Raw genomic sequence first — 18,765 nt, 5'->3', positions numbered from 1 at the left:
TGATTTCCATGTCACATCTGCAACTGTTTGCACACAAAATTTTATCATCTCTATTAGTTGGACATTCTGGAATAGTCAAGCACTCCATTTGTTAAGTATCCTCAAACAGTAATTCTGAAAAATAACTCCAATGTAGAAAATTTTGTACATGAAACTGAAAATACAATACCAAAATCTCCATGAAAAGTTCTACCAACAGACTGAAAAAAGTCTACTGAAGCCTTTAGTGGGATTTTACATTTACTGTCTCAATGACTTATATATCAAATACATTCCAGTCATGATGAAAAATTCATAGAATTTACATGGCCATCAAAACAAGCTACCTATGTAAAGCAACAGTTTGGGAGTAGGGTTTTTTTTTTCTTTTTTTTCCTTTTTTCCCTAAAGTAAAAAAGATATAGAGAATTTATCAACTAGCTTTTATATGTGCAGTTGTGTCTACTGGAATGGAAGAGAGGAGAAACAGCAGGCGAGTACATCTGCTTCTACACATTTGACTGGATGTAGTTTTTATTCTGCAGCCCAGTACTTATGAGAAGAGGTATTATTAATAAATAATAGAAGTCATTTGTAGGTGCTGTTGCACCTCCTCTTTTTGGTAAAAAAAGAACACACATTCATACGGTTCTTCACTCATGCCACATTTCATAGACATCGGAGCTGTGAGTAAGGAACCTAGATTTGGTGCTCCAGAAGAAAGTATCCACCAAACCATGGCTGTGGGTGGTGGGGAATGATTGATTTGGTGTACTTTAAATGAATAATATTACTTACACACTCTGAGTTTGTAGGTATACATTTTTTATTGTTGTTGCTATTTATATTCAAATTTTATTTGTCACGGAATTTAATAAACAAATAGCTGCATATTTTCTCATCCACATTAACTTCATGCACCTTTATGTATTAAATTGATTTAACTGTCATTTATTTCTACATGGATAAACAATCTTTTGTATCCTTCAGATCAGTTTAAGTCTCAGAGTTTAAGGCAGTACCCTTTTAACTCTTTCTTCAGAAACTTTCCCACTAATAACCTCTACCTCCTCTCATGGCAATGAGCCCCCAGGTCCACAGCAGTTCAAATAGCTACAAGATACCCATTCACATCGCTTACATACATTTCTCATGTTTTGAGCCACAGTAGTAGCAGCAGAATGCCAGAGAATACAAGTATTTTCAAATGAACAGAAGTAGACTCTTCTGAAGAGCCCTTACCAGTAACCTAGCTCTGCTCCCAGGGAAATCAGTAGTACATTTATAAAAATAAATAAAATCCAACCCATGGCTCAGCTCAAGAAATATTACATACTTCTGCAAAACTACTTAGGAGAGAGAGAGAGAGAGAATAGAGAGAGCATTCTTCTGACCCAAAATGCCAGTTAAAAGCTTGGTCTAATCATTCCCTGATGCTGCTTGTTTCTTCACTTACTTCAAATATTACCCAGAAGTTCTGACGTAAAGGATGAGGCATAACTACTCTCCTCCCATGGAAGGAAAAGAATTTTCTCTTCCAGGGAGGAATTACCAAGATGAAAGACTAATGAGCTTTTTACATGATGCATTACCTAATGAGAGCTAGAAAGCCCTGAAACTACAGAAGTGATTATTCAAGACAAATTTCTGAATTGCAGCATTTGTTAATAATAAGCAGAATTCATGTGCGAGACTTGTCTGGTCTAGAAGCCATGACATGGTACAGCACGCACAATCACGCAATGCAGGGCTGTAGCTACGTACAGGGAACAGGCCCCACATATAAGAAAGCACCACACAAGGTTATTTATATCAGTTTCAGAAAGAACATGGTTGAGAACGTAAGTACGCCTGTTTATATTCATTTTAATGGTTCCTCACATAAAAGGAAACATCTTTGAAAACATTTTTGTTTGTTTAGCACAAAGAATTCCTGGATGGGAGGCCAACATTTATAGCAACATTAGTCAAAGTGTTCTTAGTTCCCAAGATCAACCGTCCAACCAAGGAGAACAACAAACAAAAAGCTCATCCGCCAAAACCAGCCAAAGTCATTTCTATTGTTGATTTCTTTTGAAGTCGATGATACTGCAGCCTAGGGCAAACATTAACCAATCAGATTCCACCCTGTAGTTTTTTCAAATAGCTATCCATGCATGATTTTGGGCTTTATAAACATCTAAATCAGCCTTTCAACAGTTTGCTTTAAACTGATCCAACTGAGCTATGACCATGATCAAGTATTACTCAAGGGCTGCCTTTCCAAATGCTGTAATTGAAACTAAATTCATATTTTGAAGAGCCAGACTTACTACTGTTCAAGATAAGACTGCAATCAATAATCCTTATGTTCTCCTCTACACTGTTTTATAAATGAGACTAAAGATGGCTGTGACTGGACCACTAAGTTGAAGTATTTAAAAAAAAACAATCAGTGCTATTCAAGAATAGATACAATACTGACTATGAGTTTCTATGATGCCCACCTCCCAAAACCGTAGCAGTTAACTTTAAGTTCTTAGAAACATTTGCTATTAATATATTTCAGGATTTCATTTAACTCAAGGAGTTCAAAGAACTGTAGTTTTTGTTGTTGCTGTTTTTGAAAAAAGAACCTTCTTTTGTCTATTTTTGAGTAACCACAGACACAGAAAAATTAAAAGCCTACTTTTATGTTGCATTACGTTTATCCTACCCTTTTTTGGATGAATTTAGGACAGTGGAAATAAACTAGACTCCTGACCAGCTTATTCCCAGAAAGGAAAGAATCAGTCACTATTACAACTTTCTACTGCTTAGTGAACAGCCAGTAGGATGCAGCAACACCTCTTTGAGCTTAACCCATCTTTCTATCACAGCGTGCGTTCACTTTACAGTGAAATAACGAGCACTTTTAAAATAACAAAAATAGTAATCTGTGCATGCACCCCAGCAAAGAACACTGTTCAGCTCATTGGCAAAATCAGGTATTGTTTTTTTCAGTTACTTGCCCTGCAAAGGAAGAGTGCAACTTCCTTAGGAATAAATTTTCTCCACCTCCCCTCCCCCCAAAATAAATCAACCCACTGGCACTGAATGGTTTTTAATGCTTGTGCATGAAGAAAAGGTATCTGGAAGTAGACTGCTTTCTGGCACACAGATTCCTAGGAAATCAAATCAAAGTGAGACCTGGCATTTGCACGCATATACATACATATAGTGGGTATTACTCACACCTTACTACAATAATATGGCTTGGCAAACGGAGAGAACCAAATGCCTTCTCCCTCCTCGCCCCATGTTGCAGGGCTATAATTGGGCACCAGTCATTAAAACAAAATGGGCTGTGAGCACACACAGCTGGCCCATGCCCAGGCCAGGTTAGGAAGGCAGAGCTGGGCAGCGTGCAATAGTCATGGCTGGGAGAAAGCCTGCAGGGCTGCAGATTAACAGCTCCAAGAAAAAAAACACCCAGACACTGTACTCAGATTTCAGCCTGGTCTGCCAGCCACCAGACCTGGCAGCATCCAAGCAGAGCTGTGCCACTCCTCTTCCACACTGCTTAGATAACAGTGGACTCAGAGAGCTTATTTTAAGCTACAATAGCTAGTTCATATCTTATCAAACGGGCTTGATGTGCACAATCGTTGCCGTTAATTGCTTCCCATCCTCTTCTGAAAGAGCAGAAGTAATTTTATTCGTGGCATCAGGAATCAGTGCAAATAGCACTGTGAGCGATCTGCTGCAGCACTGGTGCCAGTGAACTCTAACACTTCCTGCTCCTCTTGCAAGTGGTCCCACTTGGACAGGTTTGAACCCTGCTTCTCTTTCACTTGCAGAGACACTTAAACAGCCTCTTCCTTACAGTGACAAAGGAGTCAGTGGAGCCTGGTGTGGCAGCACTGCTTAAAGCTGTAGCCTGCCGAAGAAGCCTTCTCTCTGCAGCTACAGGTTGGGTAACTGCGTGCAGAAGGTAGCAAAGCACTTAGCCTTTTCAATACAGATCCAGAATGGCAGGGAAAAATCCCAGGAATCACAGCAGGAAGAAGTGGCACTGTTGCACCTGGGAAGAGCAGCACAGTGGCAGAGTGCATTTCTCATGTGCTACACACAAACAGCACTCTGAGAACAAACTTCAATACCAAATGTTATTTCCACAGTACAGAGTATTAATCACCAGGCAAGGTTAAGTGTTGAAGGACAGAGTGACTTTCCTACAAGTTCACCTAAGGTGGAAACTGGGCATAAATAACTGGAGATGTCGTTATTCGCGTGACTCCTTGCACAGCTACACCTTGGCACTGGACCCCTCCTGGATCAGTCACACAGCTGTCACCAGCAACAAAGACTGGTCACGGTAAATCTCATGCTCCCGGACTACTGGTACCCACAGCTTAGAAACAGTGCTCCCCCTCAATCTTCCACATCCACTACTGTCTACTCAAAACAGTATTTTCCACTGAACATATCATGAATTAGTTTTAATAAGATTTCATACACCAGCTGCCATCACACACTATGGCCTTTGGACTGCTGTGACGTTCAAAAAACAGACATTATGTCACTTATTTATCATTAGAAGACTGAATGTTGTGAAAAGGTAAACATGGTAACAAATCACCAGCAAGATGTAAAGATCAGGTGCATTCCAGCTCCCTAAACTACATTCTGGAACACTTCCTTGTAGTTTGGATAAGAAAGCATGGAGAAAGGCAAAGTGAAAATTTGCTCTCCTGCAAAACTTCATTATGATGTGTTCCTCCACTTCTCCAAAGAAAACCCACCAAAAGATTGCAGTTGTTTGGTTTTTTTTGTTGGTTATTTTTTCTGGAAGTAAGATGCTGCTGCTGTGACACTGTGCCACACACAAACTGGATGAGCAGCCAACTGCTGAGTGGGAGGCTCATTAGAAGGGCCATTTGCTTGCCATATGCCTCTTTCTTCTGGACAAGACTAATTCTAGTCATTAAACATTCAAACAGAAATATGTACCAAGAAAGAACCCTCAGCCCCAACACCTCCTTCTGTCCTCCAGCCCCACCCGGACTGCTGCTGTTGCCTCCTCTTCCATCATCACCTGCCTTTTGTCCTCCCTCCCAAGCACCGTCATAGCATTTCTCCTCTCATTCCCACACCCAGGGCAGTGACTGCAGGAGGGCAAGCTGACTGAGAAGCCTGCCTGCTGCTTCAGCCTGGGAAAGCAACACAAAACTATCTGCTCCCGACCCTAAACCCAGAGCAGCCCTGTTAACACCTCCAGCCCCACAACAGTGTCTTCAGCAGTGTGGGCACCACACCAGTACAGGAACACAGGTAACACAGGCAGATGTAGTGCTCCTGTAATGCCACAATGGTCAGTTACCAAAAAGGAAAAAAACAAAAGCGTGACCACACCACCACCATGAAAAAATGCATCCTAGGATTTCAAGTGCAGTTCTAAGCCTCTTTTTTAGAATGAAGTAGTTTTTCAGATAGGAACATATGCACACAAGATCTTATTATAAATGTCAGTCCCTTCTATTTACATCCTGTTTTAAGACATTGCCAGTCTGAAGTCAAATTCAGGCTCTCCATCAGTTCTTAGTTAGCAAGTTTGTCTCAATTTATGTTGTTTCTATAGCAACGGTCCTCCTGGAGATGTGAAAGTGTTTCACAGAAAAACTCGATACCACCACCAGTCACAAGGAACGGCCCTCTCACCCACCTAACGTATCAGTAGTGTTTGGGGGGGATGGGAGCTGATTTACTATCCCATTGCAGATCTAACTTACAGCACAACAGAGAGGCTGCAGTCCTTGCCCTCAGCTTTGTGAGAAACACATCCCTCACAGCAGTCGGTTCTGGGTTTCCAAGACATCCTCATGAGAATTTCTCAACTCAGACACTCTGGTCAAACACAGCACTATATTACTGTGGCCAGTGCCACGTGTATAGCAAGTGTCACGACGTCTCCCCTTTAAGCCCCAGTCATCAACAGGGCTACAGCTGCTGAAGAACTGGATTACGCAAGCCATCCTTTGCACCATCTCGCCCTTTTTCCAATCAGCTTCAAAGAAGTCCCCCTTGCCCTACACAGCCCTTATTTACACAGCAGAGGGCCATGATGTATTTTATCAGACGGCCTTTCCCAGTTGCTACTTCCTCCTGCACTCCCTTTCTTCTCTACAGATACACATCTCACATTTATGTTTAGAAATCTAATAATGTAAAAAAAAAAAAAAGACCCACCACAAACAACAAACAAACAAAACCACCAACTATTATTTTCCCTCTGGCAGAAGATGACAAATGTGGCTCCCACCATTTTGATAAAGACCTTCAGAAACCTTCAGGTGTGATCATGCATCGTAATTGCTCTTCTCTTCTTCCTTTCCCCTGGACATGTGCAGTCACTGTGACAAAAACAGGACCTTGCACATGAGGAGCTGGGTCCTCAGGCACACTGGGAGAGGGATCAGGTGAGCACCAAAGACACCCAAACAAAGCCAGCTCCAGCTAGCTATTCCCAGTCTGCCACAACATGGAATTCATGTGAGATGAACCAGAAAAGGTTAAATCAGTGACAAATACTTAAAGAGAGTGCCATGAAGGTAACTCCTCTGAAAAACAATCTTCCTGGCAGCTAGACTTAAAAGGTCTTGATCTACATATGGTATGGAAGCTCACCAGCCAGCCATTCCTCATCTGGGGACACTGTATGTCTCTCTGTCCCAGCTTTGCCTGACTTCAGGATCAACCCAGGCACTCTGCTTCACAGGGAATGCTGGGTCTCATCCACACAGGTAAAAGAAACAGAGCTTCATGGCCGCAACTCATGCAAATAAGGCACAGGCTTCTGTTTCCATCTATTACTTCTAATTTTGAAGGACCTAAAGCAAAATACCCATGTTTCCCCCAGACAGGTAAAAATGGCCACATTACTATTAAATAGCTTCTGCCCCCTCCACACACACACACACAGAAACAAGTTGATCCCTTCCACCTGAGAACAGAAAGTCTCCGCACAATCATTCTGGACACACAAAAAAGCCATTTTTCCTGCTCCTCAAAGTTCCAAAGCCCACAGAAGTACCATCCCCAGCCTGACACAGCAAAATTATCTTATTGGATCACAGGCTAAATTAAACACACAAATTACATTCTCCATTTAAACAGACTTATGCATGGCTTAAATAGCATGGTTTTATTTTCCTGTTGGCACCAATGGGTTCGGTAGCTCAGCTGAAGCTTAAGATGTCTGTGATGTCAGTCGCTTTAATAGGCAGCACTGACGTGACCAGCTTTCGTTCCCAGACGTGAAGTACGCTGGTTTCCATGGGGAGGATGCAGCCTGAAGAATTCCTACCACACTTCCCATCGGTTGTTTTGGTCACCAAATACCAGCTCCAGGGGAAAAAAAATTAAAAAAAAAAGTCTGCTCAGGCATCCAAACATTCACAAGATGACAGCAACCCATGCAGCACACTTCTCTGCAGCTATCCCCACAGAGAAACACAACCTATATGGAACCCTGCTGCAGACTCCTGTCAGCTGGGCTGCGTATTCAGGGAAGTGAAAGACACTGGTGATTTCTGCCTTGCTTGTCTGCCACTTTGCTTAGTTACAAGTGCCCTCTCCAACTTTGGGAAGTGAAAGGGACACTCAGCTTAAAAGATTTCCTAGACTAATCAAAAAGCCTCATGGCAATTTCTTCCCCTCCCAAATTCCCATGCAGATTTAGAGACAGTCAAAAAAAGGTTGTTGTTTTTTTTTTTAAGGGTATGCAGTAAGCCATATCAAAATCCCCTAAATACTAAGAACTCTTCTCGAGAATTTTCATCTGCTACAATCCAGGTACCATTAATTAAAAGTCATGAGATAGTCAAAGTGGGGACTGCATCATTCTTGAGGGTTTTATAGTAGTCACTTGTGTTCTCTTTATTCATTCTACACCTAATACTCTGTTATACAAAAACACAAGACCCTACTTCACACATTGGAGTTCAAGAAAACCATTACCATTGTGAACTATGAATTTGAAACATACCAGTTTTCAGCTGGAACAGTCAACTATAAAAATTTAAGTTTGGTACAGAAGAGAAGGGGTGCACGTTTTGCTGATTCAACAACGAGTATGCCTTTACAACTGACTTCTCTTCATTCTCTTCTCCCATCAAGGGTCAACTCTGAGGCCTGATGGGTGATATCAGACCTGTCAGAATTAGGTGTGTTTATGCACACATGTCCTTATGAAAACAGATATGAAGTTCCAGACTTGCAATTACAGACTACAGGCTAATAGATCCTCTTCAAGCTTCAACTTAGGGTCCTGCTTTGCAGGTGTGTCTCCATCTCCGGTTGTTCTATCTAGAAACTCATGCAAGTACAGAAATGCTCATTCCTGCCCCAGCTTCACTGGCAGGAGTTTTCAACGGCAAAGCACTCATGTACATCATCTCTTTTAAGGTCTTAGGTTACATCTCATGAAAAAAGATAATAGTGTCCTCTTGGGAACTCAGAAGCCATATTCCCCACTTCCTCGTAGTTAGTAGTTAGGACAGTCTCAAGTGGTTGGAAATGTGGGAGCAGACCAGAGCCTTGAATGTAGCCCTAAATACACGTGCAGCTCCCAGCATGGATTGGACTTATCCCTTGAGCTTCCTAGCAGTTACATTAGGCAGCTTTCAAGAGCCTCCTACCAAGCACTTCCCCGCTTCCACTATCATGCAAATGAGCCCAGTGCTCCATCATACCAGCCAAGAGCTAACGCAAAATAATTCAAGCCATACTGAGCAAATCCTTCATGATTTAGCCCACCTCTTCTGGGAAAGAGTTTTCTGGCTGCTATTCAAACTTCCCTCAATTGCAATCTTTTAAAAAGTCTTCCTTCCCAGTTAATTTATTTTGTACAAGCCTCTAGAGCACTATCTTAATTGATGCAAATGCTATCAGCTTCTTTGCAAACAAAAAACCAACAACAACAAAAAAACATTATAGTGAATGCATATAAGGTCACAGCTGAATTTCAGCAGGCTGCACGTTTGCAGACTTGGAGTAACAGCCAAGAACCGTGGAAGTCTGAGAACATATGATACTTCAAATCAGAAGTTGTAAAACTGCTAATTTTCCTCTCTCCTCCCATTTGCTATCCTTCCTCACCACTAAAACAAAGTTGTGTGCTGAAGAAAATCTCAGCCTTTTTAACACGGGTATGGTTGCACTGACATGGAAGTCAAAGCAGAGAAAAGTGACTCTGTCTAAAATCATACACTTTTCTGCCAAGTACATAACTGAGACAGCACTGAAACATATCAGGCAGCACGACTGAATGTGGAGGGGAGCTTAAATGGTTGAATAGGGTATCACCAGAACACTGATACAAAATTTGGACACTCTCAAACGAAATCAATAAATTCTGTAGACAGGAGACTCCAGAAGACTCTCACAAACTTAAGACTGTAAAACATACAAAGAGAGAAGCAGTCTGTCTCAGTTTGCTGATTTTACTTCATGAGGATGGTAACTTTAAGGAAACCGTATACTGCAAAAAATCTGGCCAACCTGAGAGCTATGAAGTTGTTAATACTTGAGAAGACTCCCAGTGGCTCATCCTGATAAGAATTGCACATTTGTTTTCCACTAGAATCTAGCTAGACTTCAGCCATCTCTCCACACAGAAAGGTATTTCTGATCCACAGCCTGCATCCTAGGAAGCTGCCAGCAGACAATCCTAGGAAGTAAGCACATGCTCAGAACAAACTTCTGGGGCTCAGGACATACTACTGGAGCTAAAACAAATTCTGGTCAGCAAGCAACAATAATTGGAACACATGCATATACTCCTTAATAAGTTAAAAAAATAGCAGAAGAGAATCTCCAATAAAGATGAAAAGACAGAAGGGGAATATTTAATTAAAACTTACGTAAAATGCTGCTACACCATGGTGGGCAGGGGAAGATGAGAAGATGAAGGAACAGGAAGAATATGATCCCAAGGTGCAAAAGGAATAAGCAATTTTTGCCAGCTTTTTCAGTGCCTGCATTTTTATCTTATGATTTGATATTGCGCTGTAGGCCAGCAGAGATGCATCTGCCAAAGTTTAAACAGACACGGAAATTGGAATAACAGATAGGGCCATGGGGAACCATGGGAAGTCTGACATCAGCTAAACTTTGGTAAGTTTATGCAAGACAAAAACACCACACAAGTTAAGAATATAGAGATTTGTCCACGTATGGAAGAATCATTCATCCGCTAGTTAGCAGGTTTTAAAATCCAAAAATATGAAGATAGTTGCCAGACTACAAATCCTTGATTCCTGAGAACAGAAAAACAGTTAGAGCTAGCAGAGGGGAAAAAAAAAAAAAAAGTACCATTAAACAGTTTGGGTTAGATGAGACCTTAAAGCACACCCAGTTCCAACACCCCTGCCATAAGCAGGGTTGCAAAGCACCAGATGAGCTGCCCAGGGCCCCAAGCCGACCTGGCCTTGAATGCCACAAAGCATGAGACATCAGCAACTTCTCTGGGGAACTTGTTTCAATGCCTCACTGCCCTCTGAGAAAAGAATTTCTTCCTAACATCTAATTTAAGTCTCCCCTTTTTTATCTTAAAACCATTCCCCCTTGTTCTACTGTTGTTATACCATGTAAAAATCAGTTTCTGTCCCACTTATTAGCTCCCTTAAAGTACTAGAAGGCTGCAACGAGGTTGCCCCAGAGTCTTCTCTTCATACTGAACAAGCCTAGCTCCCTCAATCTTTCTTTATAGAAGAGGTGCTCCAGCCCTTTGATCATCTTCGTGGTCCTCCTGTGGAGGCACTCCAACAGCTTTCTACCCTTCTTCTGCCCTGCTGGCCTCTTCCCTTTCCATGCAGTCCAGGAAATAGTCAAATAAGGATTAAGACACAGTCATGTCCCCAGTAGAAAAAGCATGGAATGATACTCCATGGACAATTTAAATTGATTCAGAGATTACTGTTCTCAGACTTCTGAACAGAGGCAAACTGCAACACCCAGGCATACAACAACACTTTTAAACGAATACTGAAGATATATTCTTCTATTCTTTTACAGGGAGAAAAGGCTTGCAATTCTTAGGAAACTCGGCAGAATCAAATGTTTAGTGCTATAAATGCTGTAGTTCTGTATTAAAACCATGAAGGTCATATGCTGGTGGCAGCACTTTTATTAGCAGTACACGTGAAGTAAAGCTTTCACACATCTGACTGCTTTTAACATTACAAAAAAAAAACTTCTTAAAGAAAGCGAAACAAAAACAAAATTAGAGTACCTGGGGCTAAATATGGGGGTTGTTTTCTGTCTTGGGTTTCTTCTGAGGACATACACTCATTAATCATTTACCAGCCCGTACACATGACAGTCTGCCTCTTCCAGAAACACTGAATTCAGGCCCTGTTTTGTGCAGTCATAAAAGCCCCAGGAGAACTATGTGATAGTTGGGTGCCAGGTTAAGTTCAAAGCAAAACACAAATTAAAATGCAAAACATATTTCATATCAGGGAGTGGTGTACCTGTTTGCTCGAGAGGACTCACCTAAATAAGTTCTCTGCTCCAAAGCACTGTCCCTCCCTGCTTCAGATCTCACCCACCTCTTTGAACTTAAAAGTTACTCCATCAGAGCTGTGTTCCTCCACACACACACAAAAGATCAAACTCAGCTCTTCCCAAAACCATATTCTATTTGTAGTGTGACAAAGCCAAGCAAAAGGGCTCTTCATCTACCTCTGCCTTCCCTAACCAGCAGACAGTACTGAACTATCCTTACAGAAAATACTAAACTCAGTGGAAGACAGTAAAACACCCCGTTGCCAAAGTAATACAAGTTGGCAACAGCTACCATAAAGTCACTGAGCAGTGAGCATTTGTTTGCCCACATAACGTCTGCTCCTCTCTCCAAGGCCACACGGTAAGCATACTCTGAGAAGCACTAACATGCTGCTAAACATCTAACAGTGTTCTGCATCGCCGCACTCCTCCACATCTCAGATAGAAGAGATCCAAGGGTGATCAACAAGCAGCTGTTGCCAACATCTAAAGACAGATGGGAGATGACATACTGGCACCACACTTCAGAACACTCTTTTCCCTGTATCCAACTTGTGAGTACCCCAGAGCAGGCAACAGTGGGATAGGCAGTACTGCACAGTTGTGTTAGAGACAGGAGATGGAAACTGCTGCTGCTGCTGAATGTTAATGTCTCCTGCTCCTCAGCTGCAAAGGCAAGTTCACTCTTGAGAAGATCTGCAGAGTGTCTTCCTCCTCGTTAACAGGATGCAGTGAGGAACAGGCCTATCAGGCAGTGCTCTGTGATTAACAAATCCAACTAGTAGAAACAGGTTTCGGTAGGATGTTCATTTACACTGGTTCTAAAAGCAGAGAAGAGATGTCTGACTCATTCTCACCAGCTGCCCCACCTGGGGAAGGCTCACATGACAAGGTGTTGTATTTCTTCATTTCAAAGGCATTAAGAAAGCTATCGGTATACTTAGGTAAGCAACCAGACAGGGCACAAGTGATTGCATTGTATTAGTAATCAAACACCTTCACTTTGTGGCTGGGAGGCATGAGGTCACGGGAAGAGTATTTCCAACACCCCGGATGTGTTACAACAGGGTACACTCTGCAGTAGGGTGTTACTTTCTAGTGTCTTAATAGAAGTATTTTCTTTATTGGTTGCCTCACATGGACACACCGACAGCAGCACTGATGCAAGAGCTGTTTCTCTCCAAACCCTCGACAAAGCTGATTAGAAAAAAAAAAATAATGGTAGATAGCGTGTCAACTTTATTCAGACAATCCTAGCAAGCAACAACACTAATAAAAATCACCTAGAGGGAACAGCTTTGCTCTCAGGAGGGAAGAAGCCTCTAACAGACTTGAGTGGAAATGAACCACAAGTCGCAAAACAGAGATAAAGTGCAATAATAAGGTCCTGTTACAATGTGATGAAAAATGGGAGCAAATATCTGGGGCAAAGTAACTTCAATGCCGCCAACTCATCCCAAAGCATTTTTTCTTTCACTGCATCTGCTCACCAACACTAGCAATGGCCTTCAGTACCCACTCTTTTCTAGAACAGAAATTTAACATTAGGAACATAGTACCAGAGACATAACAAAACAGAGAGCAGGTAAGGACTCGTTAGAAGTACCAAATGTGAATGACAGGTCTTGACAAAAGGAAAGGACACCCAAACCTGTAAGCAGCAATGGTTTACCTGGGAGGCATCTGCTCTCTTACACTAAGACAGGACACTATCAGGACAATAATTTTGATCTATTCTTCATTCTAAATACATGAAGACCTTTTCTGTTGTAGGAATCAGAAATACGTTAGCCATTTGTTTTTAATTACATGAAAACTGAACACAATGCTACATTAACTTTAGCTAAAGACAAGCAGACTGGAAAGAGTATTCAAGAGGGAATGCTTAAAGTAACAGCTGTCATATATGACTGCTGTTTTACAGGAACAGCAAAAATTAACCACGTCAGACTTCCCACTGTACAGAAACAACTGCTAGCAGTACTGTGGAACAGAGGTTGCAGTAATGAGATTTCACATAAATGTAAAATGCAGCCTTTTCCTTCTTTAACTAGGCTTTATTGTATTTAGGTTTAATAAGTGTACCAAAATCTGATTTTATCAAGTAGCAAAATCGGATTTATGCTATACTAGTATTTATATATGTGAGTGATGACTTTGCAGTATGTAAACTCAAAACCTCAGGAGAATGAAATCAGTTTCCAATTCCCTTTTGACTCAACAAGAACGACCAAAATCACACTGCAATTTGCTACTTTAAGATTTCACTGTGGGGAAAGGAAAATTTATTTCATTAAAGCTGAAAAGATCATTTTTAACAGTTATGTTCGAAGTCTAAGGACGTTTCTGGTTGACAGTACAAGAAGCAATGCCAATTGCATGTTCACAATAACGTCTTGACAGAAGTTTGAAGCTGCAGCCTGGAAAAAAAGCAGCAGTGATAGAATCCAAAACTTGGCAGTAAATATTTGTTAACTGCACTGCTGTCTGCGGACATAAAATCCCACCTCTAGAACTAAATACTTACAGCTGAAATCCATAAACACAGTATGTATGTCAATTGTTCTATTTGTGTTTTCTACAAAGATGGAAAGTTCTTGGATGCAAACGGAGAGCTGTGCCAGCAAGTTCCTAGGGCCCTGGCCAGCTGAACGTCCTACCTTTTGGAAGCAGCACATCCTCCTCTGAGAAGCTAATGATTCTGGAGTGCTCCCATCACAGAGACTTTTAACTGCTTACAGTAGAGCAGATGCCCAAGATAGTTCCTGAGCTGGAAGTGTAACTGCATTTGGGAGCACAAGCCTAATACTGAAGACTGTCACTTTCACATGTGGTTCTGGATTCCAAAAGCATGCCATGAGGCACTGCACAATGCAGCACTGAGTGCTCACTCAACACCACCTTACACAGCTGTACCATATGCCATGTCAGAATAAATTTGTTTTTATATACAAAAGATCTTTCTAAATGCATTCAGATGTTAGCATTCAAGCACTAGTTTGAAGTACTTCTTGTTGAAGAGTTAGCACTCTTCAGTTCTGTGACATTCCTTTGGCAGCATCAGAGTCCACCATGTAGTTACTAAGTACCTTCACTACACATCAATATGAGACAAAAAATGCAGGCAAGTTCACAAAAGCGAGGAGTTTAATGTCAGAGAACTTTCTGGAAACTATATTTCTGAAGAATTTGTATTCCAGGTTAACAACAGCTTTACCTGCATAATGTACAGGGATTTCTATCTTTGGCCCTATGACGTAGTGGCCCTCCTCCAGACTGTGAGCTGTAATCGTTGTCCACTGCCGACACGAATGAATCAGGAGGTAATCACTCTCACGAAGGCCTTCTACAGTTTCTCCTGAAAAACAGATATATGATTTTAAAATTACACCTATTGCCTATAGAATAAGGAAGACTTCAAAACAGGCATTGTATTCGCGTTACTATTTATTTTTCAGACATTAAAGAAATCCAGTTAACTAAGTTGCAATTCTAAACGGTATTCATTTTGCAAGGTAAGCACTTTATCTTAAAGAAAATAAATATAGAACAACCCTGTGCCTGAATACAAAGTACCACAGAGATGTACTCTTGATTACTCAGCAATGGCTCTCAGACTACTTTGTCAGCTTTCTGCTTAAACAGATTTTTCATATTCCTGTTTATGTCTGCCTATCTCACTTAGTAACATATATGTGAGAATTCAATCTTTAAATTAAGGAAATTCACACAAAAACCTATCCGTTACTAGATTTTGGAGGAGAAAAGCACATTTCCATAGGCTAAAAGATCAGCACTACCCTAACCAATAGCCACCAGAAACCAAACTCTCTTCATCACTATTTAAGCACCTGGGTACCTCACTTGCAGCTCTGTCCTTCTACCCCTTTGCAAGCCACTAGCTATTCCTCTATGTGTAAATTTAACCCCATTGCTTGAGAGGAAGAAAAAAAGTTAAGACACACAACAATCATCCCTCAGTGAAGATTGCTCTTTCACTCATACAGTCCTGTTTGCAGACACAGAGAAAACAGCTTTCCTCAAAGTGTCTTGAAAGCAGTCAAATGAATTTTAAGGAACACCGAGCAGACACAAAACAAGTCAAAAAATAACCAAGCCTTACATTTGCCTTTTGCCCTCTCCCACCTACTCTCTGCTGTTGCAGTCAAATTTCAAGCTAGTAGTTCACCCGTGGAATCAAGTATGGAGAAAACCCATTTCCTTTACATACTACAGCTCATAACAGCATTCCTGCACTGCCATCCCACGTTCTTAACTCAGAGGAAAAATAAGACTTGGTCTCAAGCAGGAGACAACTCCCTATTCAGGCCCTGCAAATGAGAGAAATTTGAGGTTTTTCTTGCCCACACTAGGCAAGCTTTTCCAACATGTGCAATGATTACTGCACGCTCCAGGGGCAACGACACTTCCTGAGTTGCAGTCTGCACCCATCTGAACACGAGTAAGAACTTTTTTATTGTGAGAGCAATGGAACACAGGAGCAGGTTACCCAGGGTGGCTGTGGAGCCTCCTCTGCAGATATTCAAAACCTACCTGGACACTTTCCTATGACACCTACAGCAGGGAACCTGCTTTAACGGGAGGTTGGACTGGATCTCCAGTGGTCCACTCCAACCCAGTGTGATGAGCCCAAGAGATGGACCTCACGGAGTCCACTGTTCCACGGGCTGTTAAATTCTATTAAAAAAAAAAGTACTTGGACTGCAAGTAGGCATATCATTTCAGGAATTGGTTTCCAAGTCCCAAGGCAGTGCAGCCTGGCAGGCCATCTGCTGAGTGCCAGCTCCTGCTCACTGACTTTGAGCATCTTCTGTTCTCTGCTCACAAGGCAACTCACAATAGGCACAAAAATACTCCTCAGCTTACTCCAGCAAACAGTTATAATTCTGGGGGGAAACATGATGATAATATATGGTCTATTTGAAACTCAGTTTCAATTCAGAGTCTTAAACTCACGTTTTCTATAACCCATGGTAACAAGCAATTATTCCATCCCACAACAAAAATAAAAACAATGACACCTAAGGGAAGAACTAGTATTTTACTGGTTTCATTGACAATAGTAATCAGATTTTGAAGAAAAGACAAAGCTCCTCTGGTACACTTTACTGTGCCTTACAATTTGTAGTTATAATTTCAGACCATTACCTAGAGAAAGCCCGATTTCTACATCCAGGATTTGCAGGGAAATAATTACAGTATAGGTTGTCCTTGAGGAGTCTGAGAAAGGTGTTTTCAGTAAAAATAAATAAATAACATATACACGCATTACAAAAAGGAGCTTCCAGACACGGCTCACAAGCCACAATCTGTTTAAGTGGTTATTCCTAAAACTGGGTGGGACAGGTGAGTATAAAAAGGTATTTTGAAGGCAGGCCCAAGAGTGACTACTTAATTAACTCCGCAGATGGAAGTAGTATTTTTTAAGCAGAATCTTGGAAACCACAACTCTTGTTAGAACAACCATTCACTTGAAGAGATTAAATTGGAAACAAATTCTGTATTTCACCGTGGAAGCTGGAACAGAGCAGAAAGGTGGACGTGCACAGCAGGCAGGCCTGGCACCAGCATGCCTTGTGATTCTGTAGCCAAGGGTGAGCCGAGTTGCTGGGGTTGCTTTGGAGGAAGTTGCTCCTTGTAGGGATTAATGGATTAGCCAAAATATCTGGCTAATGATGGCCTCCACACTATGGGGAAATACAAGGAAGCATCAAATATGAGTGAGAACAGAACATGGTGATGCATGTTCTTCTTTCTAATTCCTTCTACTACTTGCCAGTGACTTTAGACCAGCTTCCTCTCTTCAGGCTGGCGGCACCTCCATACCAGGCTACACTTCTCAGGTTCTGGCCCAAGCACACCCAGGTGTAGCCCTTCATACTTTTCCCAGCAAACCATACCTTGCAACACAGTCACATGCATCCAATCTGATTTTCCCCCATCTTAGTAACACAGGTTATGCAAGCCTTTCATTAATCACATTTTAACACACGGGAGAGAAGTCAGCAGTCCTTACATCCACAAACTATGCAACTCGTCTCTCACCTATTCAACATACTCCTACACTGCTGCTTACATAAAATCAGACTCCATGAGAAATCAGAATACAGGTCACTCATCTTCACCAACAGTTTTGTCTCTTATGATCAAATATGGATTAGCTGTATCTCGCCCTCTCCTCCCCACCCCAAATGCCTGCAGTGTAATTATACCACTACAAAGAATCTACAGGCAAATACTTGAGTTCGTTCTTTCCCCTAAATAAAAGTCAGAAGCAAGGAATTATCACGTTTCCCCACACCTCCCCAAGGTCACTACCTTTCCAAAGCATGAGTCAACTTTATTCATAATAATGCCCAAGACTAAGAAGCCCATGATTTGCTAACAGCATGTAAAACCTAATAAAGCACTGACACCCATCCTTACAATAAAAGCCTCACACCTCTGAACTGAGAAGTCAGTCAATGTGTTCCTAAGCAAGCTGTCATCCTGTGAGCACTGTGACCAGGAACAAGTTGCAAGCTACTTCACCACCCACCGCTGATGCAGTGCTACATCTACATACAGCTACTTGTGTATTCTTTCACATCAGACACCACTGCTCTTTAGCTGCATGACTAGCAAGACTTCATATCCATGCAGCTCCTAAGAACTGCAAATAAAAGCCTGCCGTTGTTAAAGAGCAACTGGAGAGGGAATGCTGACCTCGAAAGGAAAATTCTTCAAACATTGGTACAGTTAACTAACAAGAAAAAAAGATAATCACTTAATCAAGACTCTTATGCTTATTAAATACCACCTACATTAAATGCCAATACTCCTTTCACAATTCTTTCCAGTACTAGAACTGTATAATCCAGTGTTTGCTGAATCTTGGCTCAGTCATCATACACACTCCAACTTCAGATGAACAGTTAAAAATGGCAGCAAGGCCAGGAGCAGGATACCTCAATCCACAAGTTCAGAGATGAGATTCTGCTCCACCTGCCACTTTACAGAACCAGATGAGAAAACAGTGGCTGGCTATGTGCCGGGCCTGAGTTTATCCATGGCAAAGCCATGGCATACAAGCATTAAAAAATGGCATACATTTTTTAAAGCAAGCACTGACCTTCCCATGAGCTGTCACCACCACTTTCTGAGAATGTGTACTTGTCGTTCATCTGGACTTTCTCAATTTCCAAACATTTAAGGTAAAACTCCATTAGAACAGCAGACCTTCCAGTTCTGAAGGGCCTG

General features: G+C 41.6%; 1 protein-coding gene across 3 annotated transcripts in view; it reads right to left on the bottom strand.

Moving 5' to 3' along the window:
- GAREM1 (GRB2 associated regulator of MAPK1 subtype 1) overlaps window positions 1–18,765 on the bottom strand; it is an 88,365-nt gene that overhangs the window by 53,666 nt on the left and 15,934 nt on the right. For 2 of the 3 annotated variants that reach the window (XM_065753440.1, XM_065753441.1), the window contains exon 2: window positions 14,723–14,863. In XM_065753440.1, the coding sequence (XP_065609512.1) occupies window positions 14,723–14,863 (141 nt within the window). Of the gene's footprint in view, window positions 1–14,722; window positions 14,864–18,765 lie in introns of those variants that run through there. The other variant, XM_065753442.1, reaches the window with a different exon arrangement.

This window comes from Cyrtonyx montezumae, unplaced genomic scaffold (genome assembly GCF_038088225.1).
Source record: "Cyrtonyx montezumae isolate F1298 unplaced genomic scaffold, pur_monq_1.0 scaffold_8, whole genome shotgun sequence".
Lineage (NCBI taxonomy): Eukaryota > Metazoa > Chordata > Aves > Galliformes > Odontophoridae > Cyrtonyx > Cyrtonyx montezumae.
This window is presented reverse-complemented; position numbering and strand designations above follow the sequence as displayed.